At 40.5% G+C, this 14,424-nt stretch overlaps 1 protein-coding gene and 2 non-coding genes across 3 annotated transcripts; all 3 read left to right on the top strand.

Annotated features, from left to right (window-relative positions):
- The first annotated feature begins 1,052 nt into the window (after positions 1-1,052).
- LOC135639472 (small nucleolar RNA R160) lies at positions 1,053-1,128 on the top strand. The gene has a single exon (XR_010496960.1). It is a non-coding gene; the product is annotated as a small nucleolar RNA R160 (small nucleolar RNA).
- A 236-nt stretch (positions 1,129-1,364) lies between these two features.
- LOC135639469 (small nucleolar RNA R160) lies at positions 1,365-1,440 on the top strand. The gene has a single exon (XR_010496958.1). It is a non-coding gene; the product is annotated as a small nucleolar RNA R160 (small nucleolar RNA).
- Positions 1,441-4,035: 2,595 nt separating this feature from the next.
- On the top strand, positions 4,036-5,956 carry LOC135617650 (uncharacterized). The gene has a single exon (XM_065118096.1). The coding sequence runs from the start codon at positions 4,295-4,297 to the stop codon at positions 5,684-5,686; it is 1,392 nt and encodes a 463-aa protein (XP_064974168.1). The 5' UTR covers positions 4,036-4,294; the 3' UTR covers positions 5,687-5,956.
- Positions 5,957-14,424: the final 8,468 nt, after the last annotated feature.

Raw genomic sequence — 14,424 nt, 5'->3', positions numbered from 1 at the left:
CATCCCACTGACACAGAAAACGCTTTTCTCGACTTTTGCATTTTTGTTTGTCTTGATGTTTTCGGTTTATGGGGTAAAAGTTTCGTCTTTTGGGATCTTTTAGTGGTTCTGGTTTTGACTACTATTATTGTTCACGTCGATGAGTTGAATCGTTAAGGTATTTAATGATTTGAACTTACAGGTTTGCTAATGGCGTATCTGATGCTGTGTGAGGTTCCCTTTGTTTTACGTATTTTCTCTTGTCAATTGAGATTTCGAGGCAGCATGAAGTTGTATAACGTTACTATTTCCGAGGGGTGAATCTCCTGTGATTCATCTCTCATAAATGTTGTTCTAGTTTATCAGGAAAGAAATTCAACAATATATAGTTTTAAGATAAATTCTCAGATAGCACAAAATTAACCAATTACTGGAATTCATTTGATGAAACGATAAGTTTGAAGTCGATGTTGCCTCAATAATTTGTTAAAAGGCATATCCAATGTCCTGCATGACATCAGGGTGAGTTGGAAGCTCTCTACGTTACATATGCAAACATCATGTTGATGGCTACACATTGTTTTTTTCTCTATTTGGCTGGTTTGCATCTTCGTCTTGATGACTAATTTGCATCGTCGAATTGATGACTAATTTGCATCGTTGAATTGATAACTAATCTGTGCACTTTCAAAGTAGTTGCTAAAGGATACAACTGTTAGATAACTTGATCTGACTGGTAGAGAAAAACCTTTCTGAATTTCCTGTTCATGTGTCATTATGTCACCATTGTTCCTGGAAATGTATTTGTATAAGTATTGTGTTGCTTGACCACAAAATACCATGAAAAATTGCATTATATGATTTAGCATGTACAAGACATCTAACTATGAGCTACTGAAGAATTGCTTTTGCACCATGAAATTATGACTGCATAGTTATGTGATAATTTAGATTTCTTGAAGTCTCCTATGTGGAACAAGTTAGGAAAATCTAATGGGTTGTAGCAATAATGGTTTTGTTTCATAAATTACCATCTATACGTATTTTCTTACTTCTGTATTTGCCTGGGGCAAAACAAAATGATGAGGCTTGTTGATCTGAATTATATGTGGATAATACATCAAAGGTCTTCAGAGTTCTCTGATTGCTGTGTATTGCCAATCATCTCAAGTATGACATTGATTCTTTTTCAGGCATAATACCTCTAACTACTATCAATTACTTTGGAAGTGTTATGTGAACACTGATAGAAGACTTGCTTATTTTTCGCAGCATGATTACAAGTTCATAATCCCTTGCCTAGGATTTTATTCTGCTATTGATTTTTATTGATTACATCATTTTGCATATGTAGAACCATGTTTTTCTGTTTTTGTCAAAGGCAAAGCAAAATGATGAGTCTTGTTGATCTGAAGTTAATGTGGATAACACTGCAATGGTCTTCAAAGTTCTCTGATTGTTTCATTCTGCTTTTTGGGCTGTTATAGAAGCATCGGATATATAATTCAAATCATTATGACAATGCATGGTGATGCCCATGTGTTGGTCTCCAGCTGATGGGGATTATGTATAATATTCTCCAAAGTTCTTTGATTAATTTGTTGCTAAATTATCTTTTCTATAATCTAATCACATTATTTAGGGAACTATAAATTTCTCCAATGGATGTTAATCAAGATACGTCATAGATATATTTATGTGGTCACTTATAGTAATAGAAGCTCTCTCTGCTTTTAATTACTGATACACTTATGATTGTCAAGGATTTGAGATCTAGAGAGTCGGTAGTTCTCACACTTCCATAGCATGTTTTGTGTTCTGTTATTCACATGAGAACTCCTTTTTCAGTATGTGTTTCATATTGTTTTCCCTTTACCCTGATTTCTAAGAGATATCCCACTTTAGCAAAAGTCATCTCTTTTGGATTATATTTTTATCATGCTATTTTGAGTTTTTTCATAATGTTATGTAGGACCCACGGCTCCCTGAATTCAATGTGTCAAATTCTTCAAAATAAAAATAATGACCCAACACTTACAATTTTATTAATGTTATTATATTGTATTATTAGAGATAACATGTGCCATCTAACAGAGCTTCTCAACATGTCTAATCTGGGCAATTTGTTGGTGCCTTGAATTTTGTCTGGCTATGACCGTGAATACTTGGTCTTCTGTTTGAAGTTCACCATATGATGTCAAGTTGGAAGCACAAAGTCTGGCACAACTTTTACACTGATTGTACTCCTATATATAAAAAAAACGCAGGTACGGTGGCAAAGTATGCCACAAGCTGAGAAGTTAGTAGATGAAGACAGTATTTAATGTTCTGCTAGTCAGACAATTATATCCTGACTGAAGCAAATTTATGCTGGACAGTTATAGAGCACCCTGATGCACTAAGAAAGCTCTATGGACTTCATAAGATATTTGTTCTCTAAATCCATTGTCAGAGGCACACAAAGGAAACAAAATGTACATTTACCCAGCTACTGTCATTTGTACAATGCAGAAACAGTCAAACTAGTACATCATTGAGATCTTGGAATGACCTAAGTATAATTTCCTTCATTGCTTTGATAAGGCAAGGTTGTAGTTGCCATTGGAGAATCTTCAACTTATTTAGTGCAAGTACTACAGCTTAATTCTTGGCATTTTTATAAGCATTTTAAATTTTTCTTCACATGTTGAATCTTAAAGTTACTGAGCAGTAAAATGTTGTAATAGGTCATTCAGCAGACACATGGAATATTCCAGCCAAAAGCAATTCATATCTTTCTGTGATCTATTCCTGTCACTGACTTGGACTGCCTAAAAAGTAAACGCAGATTCAAACAGTGATTTCTCTGTTTCAACAGTATGAAGGGTTTTCTGTTAGTGGAAAGGTTGTAGCAGAATATAAGCTGAATTGGTTGAATGGACATTTATAGTGTTACAGGTCTCACAACTCTTCTGTTCTTGTTCATCAATGGCTCTTGTCACTTTGTTGCTATTCTTTCATTGATGCAGATTGTTCAAGTATGTGAAATCTTTATTGAAGGATTAACCGTGAAGATTGATTCCATCTTCATGCTGCACATTTCTAATGTAAGAGAGGCTGTGTTAATCATTCCGACGATTCAAGAAACATTTGTTAATCATCTTTATTTGATGAACAGGACGTGCAGATTGTTGACATGGGATCTCCATCAATCCTTGGATTCCATAAGATTTTGGACCTGCCTATGAAATTGGAAGGTAATTCAATTACTCAATTGTTGGATTCCTCTTTGTATGCTTTGGATAATTTATTGTGTTTGTGTACATGCAAAAACAAATCCATAAAGTGAACAACATTAACAAGGTCATCTTCATCCATCACTGTTGGTCAATCATTAACGCCATATAAATACAATGATCATTATTGGTCGATCATTGTTACATAAAAAATCTAAATCTTAATCCAATTAATTAATCCGAACCCATTTCAGATTTCTATTTTCGAGTCAAATATAAATATAATGGATCGAGTAGGCATGGAGACAAAATGCATTTGTATGAATTCGACTAATTATTTTGGTATCTACTTTTTATTCTTATCCCAAATCCTAGAAATAAAATATTTCAACTCAATTTCAATGGATCGAAGTCTTCGATCGGATTTGGATAAATCCGGATATCAAAGAAAGTCAATCTTACGTGTCCCATGCCCCACTTACGTCACCGGTGGGTCAAGTTGGGTGCTGGGCGGATGGGTAGAACTAGATTAATTGTTGCTCCTTGACAGGTGCTCGCGCCTGACCGTTGCTCGACTGAATCAGCCAGAAATATGTCAGGGCGGGGACACGGCCTGGATGAGCGGGACCCACTTACGTCGCTGTGTCTGTTCGCAAAACCGCGTCACCCCTGAAACCGTACAGGTGTGGGTCACCCATGAATTCTTCAGACGTTGTCTAAGCCAACGTTTAATTTCCTTCGTCGGATTGGTTACCTCGACTTGCACCTGGGAGGGAGTAGGGGCCCTGTCGTGGGTCCTGGTGCCGTACATCCAATCTGATACATACCCGTTCACAGGTTCAAGACCAGTTTATCCGCCGACCGGTCAACCCTGCCTACAGTCCGACTCAATTCGCGATATGGTGACTTGGCGCGAATCGAACGGGCCAGAGTGGCTGGCGCTGTTCTTGATGCTCGCCAACGCGTGATTTCGTGGCATCAGTCGCTCCCCATCTGGGGACGCGACACGCCCCTGAACCCGCCCTTAATTTCTCCCCCATCCAACCCCTCGGGTGGAGAGGCGACGCTCTCTTTCTTCCCTGGCAATCTCATCGTCTTCCATGGCGGACGCTCCCAACCTCTTCCTCCGCCTCACCGACGATCGCGACCACCAAGAACCACCATCCCGCTTCCCCCCTCCGCGCTCCTTCTGGCCCTCCCAATCCGCCGCCGGCTCGGCCATCGCCGATCGGGATCCCTTTGTCCCTGTCTTCTCGTCCGGCCCCACCTTTGGAGAGCTTGACTCGGGCTCCGACTATTCAGGTTACTCCGATGACGACGACGACGACGACCACGCCACGCTCTCACTCGACCTCTTCCGCCGCCCTCCGCCCTCCGTCTCCGGCGCTGCCATGGACCCCTTTCCCGAGCCCTTTGGTTCCCCCGTCTTTAGGGTTTCCGAGGGCCCCGAGGAGATCGGTCCTCCCTGCAGCCTCGACATCGGTCTCGGACTCGGGCTAGGGTCAGGATTCGAGAGGGACGACGATAACGACGCAGGGGAGGACGTGGATCGGGAGGTTGTCGTACCGGACTGGGCAACGGATGATTTCTTCATCGGAAGGAGGAGCTCCCCTTCCGAGTCGACCGAGTTCTCGAGGGCCCGGCCCGTAGGTTCCGGCGGCCTTAGGGTTGTTGGGTTCGACTCTGATTCGGACTCCGATGGGCAGATCGTGGCGATGGGCAACGAGCAGATTCCCGGGATCTCTGATGACGGCGAAGTCGACCGATATAGGATCTCCGACGATTTAGGTCTTCCTCTCTGTTGGGACGCCCTCCAATTGAGCGACGGCCGGAGAGATGCAAACGAGGGGTTTGATTGGGAGGAGATCGATGGTCAGGACGTAGAAAGGGATGTCCTTAGTATCATGGTTCTTGGTGATGAGGAGAGATCTGATGACATTGGGGGATCGGGTCGTGATGAGGTTGAGCCAGAAGATGTTGTCAGAAACGTCAATTGGGAGATCCTTTTGGCCATGAACAATTTAGGGAGGAGCCCTTTTGATCCAGATGATGTTGAAGCCTATTTCGAGGATCAAGATGGCCTGGTCTACACATCTGATTACGAGTCCTACGAGGTCTTGTTTGGGCATTTCACCGAGCAGGATGGCAACACCAAGGGTAGCCCTCCAGCAGCAAAATCAGTGGTCGAGAACCTCCCTTCAGCTGTTATGACAAAAGAAGACGCTGCCGACATTGACGCTGATTGTGCGGTTTGTAAGGATGGGATCGTGGCAGAGGATAGAGTTAAGAGGCTGCCATGTTTGCACCATTATCATGAGGAGTGCATCTTGCCATGGCTTGGGATCCGTAACACCTGTCCCCTTTGTAGATTCGAGTTGCCAACAGATGATCCTGAATATGAGAAGCAGAAGGCAAGGAGGGCAGGTGGTAGTGTTATCCCCGGTGATGAAGCTCCTCTCAGGTATGATTTTGAAGTGTTACCTGAAGCTTAGAACTGGTAAACCAGTGCGGTTCTATTTTAAGTGCACACCAGGCTATGGTGATCTTCTATTCCAATGTTGTTGTGTTGATCTATAACAATGTTATTTTTCTGTTGTAGGACAGCCCTAGTGATAATGAGGTATTTGTTAGAGTTCTGTCAACTGTTCATTTGGAAGTTGGTTTTCCAAGATGCTACTATATATCAATAACAATCTGAATAAATGTGGCTTGTGAAAATATAACTTTTGCAGCATATAAGTTGTTTATTTGGGTTGATGCAATATGGTCCCTTTTCTCTTCCAGGTTTTGTAATTGTTATATTCCGATGAGCTGTTGCTCTTGGTTGATTACTTGCTTATGCATGTTGCTTTATATCGCCAAACCACTTTGGTTGAAGAGATGAGTTCAGAACCTTCTTGTATATGAGCTGCTGAACTTGGTTGATTACTTGCTTATGCATTTTGCTTTATATCACCAGACCATTCTGGTTAAAGAGATGAGTTCCTAGCCTTCTTGCGATGGTTGTTAATTATATTAATTAATTTTCATAAAACAAGTTTAGAAATTCTTAACATGCTTTATTTGTTAGAGTTAAATCATTCATGGCCTGTATACAATGGGGGTTTCATCTGCTAGTCTTACTCACTAATCCATATTCGCATTGTTGTTGATTCTATATTGAGCTGAGCTGTTGGGTTTTAGTTATAATGTATCGAAATCTGCAGTGATTTATCGAAATGGAGATTTCTTAATTTTGATTTCTGTGTTCTTAATTTTTCTTCTTTCATAATGTATTCTCAAAAATAAATATAGTCACATTCTACATATATTTGTCTTCTTGGGATATAGTCTCAAGTTTGGGTGTACTTTGCTGCTTACATCTGGTGATAAATAGGTCATATCGACTTTCATGAAATTCCTTTGCTTACAATCTGAATATTTTATGATGACCAAAGAAGTCCCATATTGATCATATCGTATCATATGGGATATACTGATTGAATTTTATTTTCTTTTATGTGCATTGATTTTTTCTTGTGTTCTGGTTGTGACGTTTGCTTATGAAACACCGGATGATATATTTAATAAACCATGCACTGAATCATTCTGGTTTGTCTATAGTTTCACTCACGGAGAAATCTACTGTGGTACTGATAAATTGCATCTTGTTGAACATTAGCTAAGATCTCGTGGATGTCTTACCCTGCTTCATTTGGAACAATTTCTCTTTAATGTCTTCTCTAACTGTCCTTTGAAGCAAAACCTTTGAGATCTGATTCTATGTGCCTGCCAAATGGTTCTCCTTATAATTGAATGTCGAGACCAGCTTTATTTGTTAACAACATACATATGATGCTTTTGATTTCATCGAACAAACACTTTAAACCTTTTGTTTTGCTCATGAAGCTAACTAATGTGATTGTTTTGACATTCAAAATTGCAACAGTGATCAGAATGAGCAAAATAAGCATGTAGATGAATAGGTAAAAGAACAGTCATCTCTCTCGGTTGGGTCCACATTGGAGTCATGTGCTAAGTTTTCGTTAACAGACATGCTTTCCTTGTCTGGAGTTACCTGTGTATGTTTGGACATGTTTCCTTCTTGTCTCCTTGAACATGCTTTTTTGTATGCGGCTTTATCTTGCAAGAGCTTTTTATTTGGCAACACCGAGTATAAATGCAAGTATACTTGCATAGAAGTATTTGGATCATTCCCCAAATGTTTTGCATGATATTAGTAAACCTACATAGCTCCTTGCAACAGTGTTTTTATAAACACTGTTATTTTATGTTGCCATTTCTTTTATCTCATTCCATGTGGGTTGTACTCGGTACTCATCAGCCGAAAGGGGGGCGCTACATGTGGCTCGTTAATTGCTTTACAAGCAACGAGAGCATTATATTTAAAGAATGCTTATTATATGCGAGGCGTATAATGCTGATAAAAGTGATGCATCCTCTTGTAAGGTGCAGTGGCAATGAATGTGGTAGGTACTTAAGCAATGCCTTTAACGTGTAGGAGAATGTTGCTTGTTGTTGCTGCTGCTGCTGCATAGATGAGGCTTATATGTGATTTATGGTGTTTGATGATATTTACCTCGTTAGTATTTTGCAATGAATGATTCGATAAAGCCTTTGCTAGCTAATTTAGTTAATAAAGCCTTTGCTAGCTATTTTGGTGTTGATGTGATTCCTTGTTCCTATTGGGCCCAGAACCCTATAAGCCCAAACATGAATCATTGATTCTGAGAATAGATCGATTTGGTGCACGGCCCAACCGGTTCACAATATGCAACCATACTCGAGTCCGCATCCACGGCTGCTCCTCTGTCATCCTCCTTCACCAGGAAGAGGCGTCTCGGCGCCCCAACTCCAGCATTCCCGGCGCGACACCGGAAAGCACGCCACGTCCGTCGACAGCCACGTGAAAGCTAATATAAATGGCGATGGCGACGGCCAAGAGGACGATCCGGCGGTGGTCCACTCGCCCTTCTAACAACGCCATGCTTAGTGCACGTAAGCTGTTTGCGAGATTGCCTCAGCCTTCACTACTTACCTACTGTATTATTTAACCTCCAGTAGCCCGCATTTGGAGCGACATCCATGGAGGCAGCCACCAAGAAAGATATAGTAATGCATGTACTTTTCCGCACGCAGGTATTATATCAAACACTACTAGCAGCAGTTAACATAAACAAATCCTTGCCTTATCCTCACTCGGCCAATCCTATTGGACTGCCCACCACACAGGGGCACTACAAACCTAAACAAAGTGAAAGAAAAAGATGCAGGCAGAGTGATGGTACCACGAAGTATTGTACCTTCCTTTCCGTATAGTTGCGACAGATGTGGGATGATGATGATGATGATGGTGGTGGTGGTGGAGGTGAAATAGATCATCTCAACATCTATATCGGAGGTTCACATGTTTGTTTATTTCATTTCATTTTTCATTATCCTATTGCTGATCTTTATCATTTCATGTCCGATTCGTTAATTGATCTGGCTATTATCTTCAACTTATCAGATAAACTGACTGACAGTTTATATTTACCAGATAAACTGACTGACAGTTTTACTCTTCTTCTTTTTTTTGGGTTATAAATGTCAAATATAATTTGTATTTTTAAAGATAATTATACATAATATATATAAGTGTAATTTATCTTTAAAACCTCAATGAATGCTTGTGATGTAAGGTTTGGAAGGGCTCGGTTTAGATTACCGAGGAATCCAAGAATCCATAGTTACTACATTTAATCGCTAGAAGAAATCATCTACTTTTCCAACCTGTTTGTAGCTCACGCATCTCATCTGTCCTCCTTGTGATGGGAGACAACAGTGGAGCTGCTCAGCAGAAACTGTCTTTGTCTTACTAACTCGACAGTATAATTATCTGTCGCATGCAGCTGCAGGAGGAATAGCCAAATGGAGGCATACGCAGAGGAATCATAGACGAGCAGAGAAGACGGGGTGTTGCAGTGGGGAGTGGGTGAGGTGCGGCCGGCCGGCCGGCACCAACCCCACTGGGTTGTGCCGGCTTCGGCACTCCCCGGTGGGGGTCACCACATCATGTTGCTGCCCCTCCATGGCAGACACGGGTTGAAGGCCTTTCCCTGGTGCACCCCTGTGACCCCCCTTTTCCTTCTCGGTGCACAGCTTTGATGCCTTGTTTCGAGCAGTCTTCTTGTCTGACCACCTTCTTCCTCCTCCTCCTCCTTTTCGTCTTCTTCTTCTTCAAAGCTCTCAATCATCACATGGTGGTCTACCAACCATGGTCTTTTGTCCGCATCTCCCCCTCCTCAGGGCTTCTAGTTTCTCGGAGACTCTGCACACCAAGTTGCTGGCCATGTCAAAGCAGGAGTCACCACAAAGTTGAATGACAAAAGGAAACAATGATAGCTCACTTCTTCTTCTTTTCCTTCTTTCTCACTTTTGCAGACTACTAAACGAGAATAGAGAAGAAGCAAACTTTTGAGCTGAACTGAAGTTAATTTTCAAGAATCAAAATGAACTCTTATCAAAACTGCCCTTGTAAGGAAGAAATTTCTTTTGGTGAAGAATGAAAAACAACTGTTCTTCTTCTTGGCTGCACATTGCTATCTGCAATAGGATCACTGCTCTTAACTCTTTCATCTTCTTCATGCAAGGATGGTGGGGGGTGGGATGAGATAGCAGCAGTATAATATTCGTGTTATGGGGCAGATGAGATGATCGAAAGAAGGTAGCTTAGGTCAGCTACCAGAGAAAAGGCACATTTCCACTGTGCTTGTGTGCCACTAAACATGGGATTTGAGACATATGGATCAATTGAAGGTCTTCTAAGTTGTAAAGGTCCAATGTGGATTTCGATCATATATGTCATGAATTCTCCTTTACACTGCTCACTGGAGCTAAACCATGCAACAAGAAAATAATCTTCTTCAGTAAGGAACATATAACAACAGTAGATATGTTTCAGAATTGCCTCATTTCTTTATTTTGAAGCAGCAAACATTTCCTGTAAAATTATGAATAATTGTTGAGGAACATATAACAATAAGGTAACATATATATAGCTAAATTATTATTTTTATTTTCTTACACCTAAATTAGTTTTTGGAGAAACACAAGTTGAATAGGAAAAGAATTTTTCAGTAACTGTGTTATGAGATGCATCCCATCTCATTCTCTTTGAAGAAACATCTCATTCAATATTTAGCTTTTATCTCTTGTTGATTTTATAGCAAACAAGAATATCCTGCATGTTTGATTCTATAGAAGTTCGCAGATCATATACTTTTTTGAAGATCATTATGATAGCTATATCCATCTACTGCATATGTACATCTGAAATTATATTCCAAGTTCTAGATTTTTGGAATGCTTTTGTCTTACCATCTCTTTAATGACTATTTACCATGGAATTTATACTCTCTTTTATAGTTTCAACTGGAATATAGAATCATACTTTTATCTCTGCTAAAGTGCAGTAGCTGAAAAATCAGAAGCAGAAATTATGTATCCTAATGTGTCAGTTGGTAAGTGGCTTGTAATACTATTGACTTCTGTTCTGTGACATTGATAGTGTGGTCGAGTTTTTTAGGGCACTACAGAAGGCAGTGACTTGGGATTTGTGGACTTCAGAATTCACTGTTCCAAAGGTTATCCACTGGTTTCTGCCATCAGCTGGATTGAGTTCTTCCAATTTCTCAGCACTGTTGGTATAATGTTGATAAAAAGAAGGATCAGATGCACCTTTCTCGCATAAAGGTACACAACAATCAATCTGTTCTTTACTTATTGGTGTGTGGTGGCTGTGTTTACAATGGCCAACATCTTTTTGATAGATCCCACCTTTCAATCTTTGTGTTTACTTACTGTTTTTGTTCAGTCTTTTCAAGTTAGATGTGTGGAATCAAGCAAAGTAGATTATGTGTGAGTAAAATGTGATGTGGAAGAACACAAAAAGGTAAATTGTTGTGTTGATAAAGATTGAATTCCGCTTTCATAAAATTAATTACTTCATAATAAAAGAAATCAAGCATACAGAATATGACTATGAAACCATAGATATCTAATTTATTGCGAATCATATCTCCTCTTACATGCAGACTTCTCACAACAGATTTACTTATGTTTGTATGTCTTTCAATGAAAACTCAATGCATCACTCACAAAATAAGAAACCTTTACCTTTCTTTGTTAGGTTTTATGTCTGAGAAGTCAAAGAGATTGCTTACAGGAAACGGACAACAACAGCCCAAAATCCAGAAATGAAAGATGATCAAGATTTGCCTTCCGATGAGAACTCAAAGCACATCAGAGGATGACTGCCTCATGCTTTCAGGATCGAGAGCAGCACACAAAGACAAACAGCTGAATCCCAACTCACCCGACAAGGGAGGGTGCAGAGATGAGGTAGCCGTCATGTCCAGCCTCCTCCATACACGGTACACCAGCAACTCGAAAGACCCCAATCATCATTATCATCTCTTTGTTCTTCCTGCACTGTGAGCAAACACCTCAGACTGCTTCTCCTTACACTTGTATTGTCCGTAGGCTTTTCCTTTCTGTCCTTGGCACGTACATCTCCGTAGCTTCGACCGGGAAACCATCAGCTCACCCTGCTTAATGAGGTTTTAGTGTCATGATTCTGATACAAATCTCTTTTTCTCATGTCATAGTTGATGATCTTTTTGGATTTTAATCAAGTTTTTTACAGAGAATCATATTCCTTCTGAAAAATAACTCATATTGTTTAATATGTTAAGCTTAAATTATGGTATGTACTTCTTTCAGTTGATTCATACATGAGGTTGAATGATACTGATGAGACCAGATTCTGATCTTGGACTTAAAGATGAGGAAGCCAGAGATCAAACAAGAATGACTCGGAGTGACTCATCATATGTTTCAGCAAGAAGCACTACCAGTGGCGAAAATGGATTGTGGCACAGCATTTGCCAAATCAATGTCATGCCAACAGCTAACAAGCATCACTAACTTATGCTCTGATTGGAGAAGGAAAACATTCATATCATGACTGGGAATAGAATGTTTAGAATCTGGGAGGATCAGATATTACAGATGAGGAATAACAATAATAATACTTGGAGAATAAATATAAGTTTAAGGGATTGTTTACCTGAGGTCATTGGAAGAACAGAATGCAGATAATCACACGAGGTGCCTTTGGAAGACAGGAGATAAAGAGTCAAAATGTGACTTAAAGATGCCAAAAGTTCATGTGAAGAGGGGCTGTAGATCTTCTATCACTGATACATGGATGGTGATTGATCATTTGACATGAGCCCAAAAGGAGAGGATGGTTGCTGATATCACCCAGAAAATAGCTGCTCACCTGAGAAATAATCTCATGGACTTTTTATGAGGGCCACAAGCTTGAAGCACCTGCAACAATGTCAAAGATAATGGAGGCCAAGACTGATCTAAAAAGAGTTGTGAGGTTATGCTTTCTCCAGGCTGTGCATGATGACAAGCACAGTGAGTTCCTGTTGATGGATCTAGACAAACAATATATGCCTGAAATCATCTCTAGGGTTGAAAGAAGGAAAAAAGAAATTGATTTAGTAGAGAATTCTGCAAAGTTGAAGAATAGTCAACATAAAGGACAGAATTTCTGCAAGTTGCAAAATACTGAGAATGGGATTATACTGTGCTTAAGCATTTATTAGATCTATGTTGGCCTCAAAGCCATGTCCATAATCATGTAGAAATCAATGACATGACACAGATTATTCAATGGAGATCATTTTCAGGTCTAAAGAGAAGACTGGCAATGTCTATGCTCACTGGGCAAACCTCTCTTTAGTCCAAAGATAAAGAAGGAGCTTACTCATGAGGCACCACCATTTCCAGAAGCACCCACATTTCCTGGTTTTCCGATCACTGTTTGATGAAATATGAACTTTCCTAAATGGTCAATTATTTCTGCTTGGAACAAGTTTCAGCAAGATGCTACTTCAAGATTTAGTATGCATCCAAGTTAAGTACCAGAGGTTTGGAAGAATCTGAAGCAATACTATAATAGATTCATACCTATCCACTATGATTAACATATGGAAAGGGATAGATGAGAACAATGTCATGGATGTGGCTAAGCAACAGCACAGCAAAGATCTGAAATTAAGAGATTCATTTTGTTATTCTTTTACATCAAGAAAAGAGAAAGAAAGGAGGAGCATAACAGCAGACTTGAGCTGAAATCCAATTGGTTGCACTTGGCATAGGTGATGCTAAAGATATCAAAGAAGATCTTGCAAACCAGAATGACCTTAAAACAAAGGTTGTCATGGATTAGGAGAACCTCCTTTACACTTAAAAAAGGCTGGAGGAGTATAATTCTACAATTTTTTTTGTCCAGAAGACTTGGCAACACTACTTGCCTAATTATCCATTTGCTCCAGTTTAGAGAGGCCTGTATAGATGCACTAATCAGTCACTTTGGAGAAAGTGAGCCCCCGATTACATCATCGCAACCTAAATTGAAAGCTCTGTTCACCAGATAAAATAAGCCAACATTTCTCGGTACCTCTCTCTGCCTTCCTTCTCTGTCATATGTTCATCTCCCAACTTCCACCAATAATGGCGCCTCTTCCTCAGGTGCGCATAGCCACAGACCTCATGCTTTAAAGTTTTAACCCATAATGCTACGATCCATCATCATGTTCCTTTGCTACACCATCAACACCCTGACATAAATATCTAAATGCTTGTCACTGTTGACCAACCAGCACCAGGTTTAATGGCTACAGCACCAGGTAGCTGTGATGTAATTGGAGGGTCCTGCATTTACACATCACTGTTTGATCACCACCAGAGAGTCATAATGGTGAACAACACATACACAAAATCCATGCATGCATCATCATGCATGTCTGCTCTGCCTATCCTGCAGAGGAACTCTGTGGAGTGGACTATAAATTGACTTACCAGACTTCAAGCTTTCCTCCCCTTCCCTTGCACATCTGCTTGCAGCATCTCTTTCCTCCTTGGAGCATTGTAACCATGCATCCTGGGGAGGTCGCCAGCATTTCACCTTCACTCCGAGCCCATTACAACATGCCTCAGAACGATGTTACCTCCTCCCACTTCGGCACTCTGTTTGGGCCTTATCTCACGCAACAGCTCCAGGCAAAGCCATTGATGCATGGGTTCGGTCTTCCAGGTTCCTTCCTTGACGGCAGTACGACTTCGGATGAGGCAGGTGGGCGCCAACTGAGCCTGGCAGAACAGAGGCGGAAGA

The sequence above is a fragment of the Musa acuminata genome, chromosome BXJ1-3, assembly GCF_036884655.1.
Source record: "Musa acuminata AAA Group cultivar baxijiao chromosome BXJ1-3, Cavendish_Baxijiao_AAA, whole genome shotgun sequence".
In the NCBI taxonomy this organism is placed as follows: Eukaryota; Viridiplantae; Streptophyta; class Magnoliopsida; order Zingiberales; family Musaceae; genus Musa; species Musa acuminata.
This window is presented reverse-complemented; position numbering and strand designations above follow the sequence as displayed.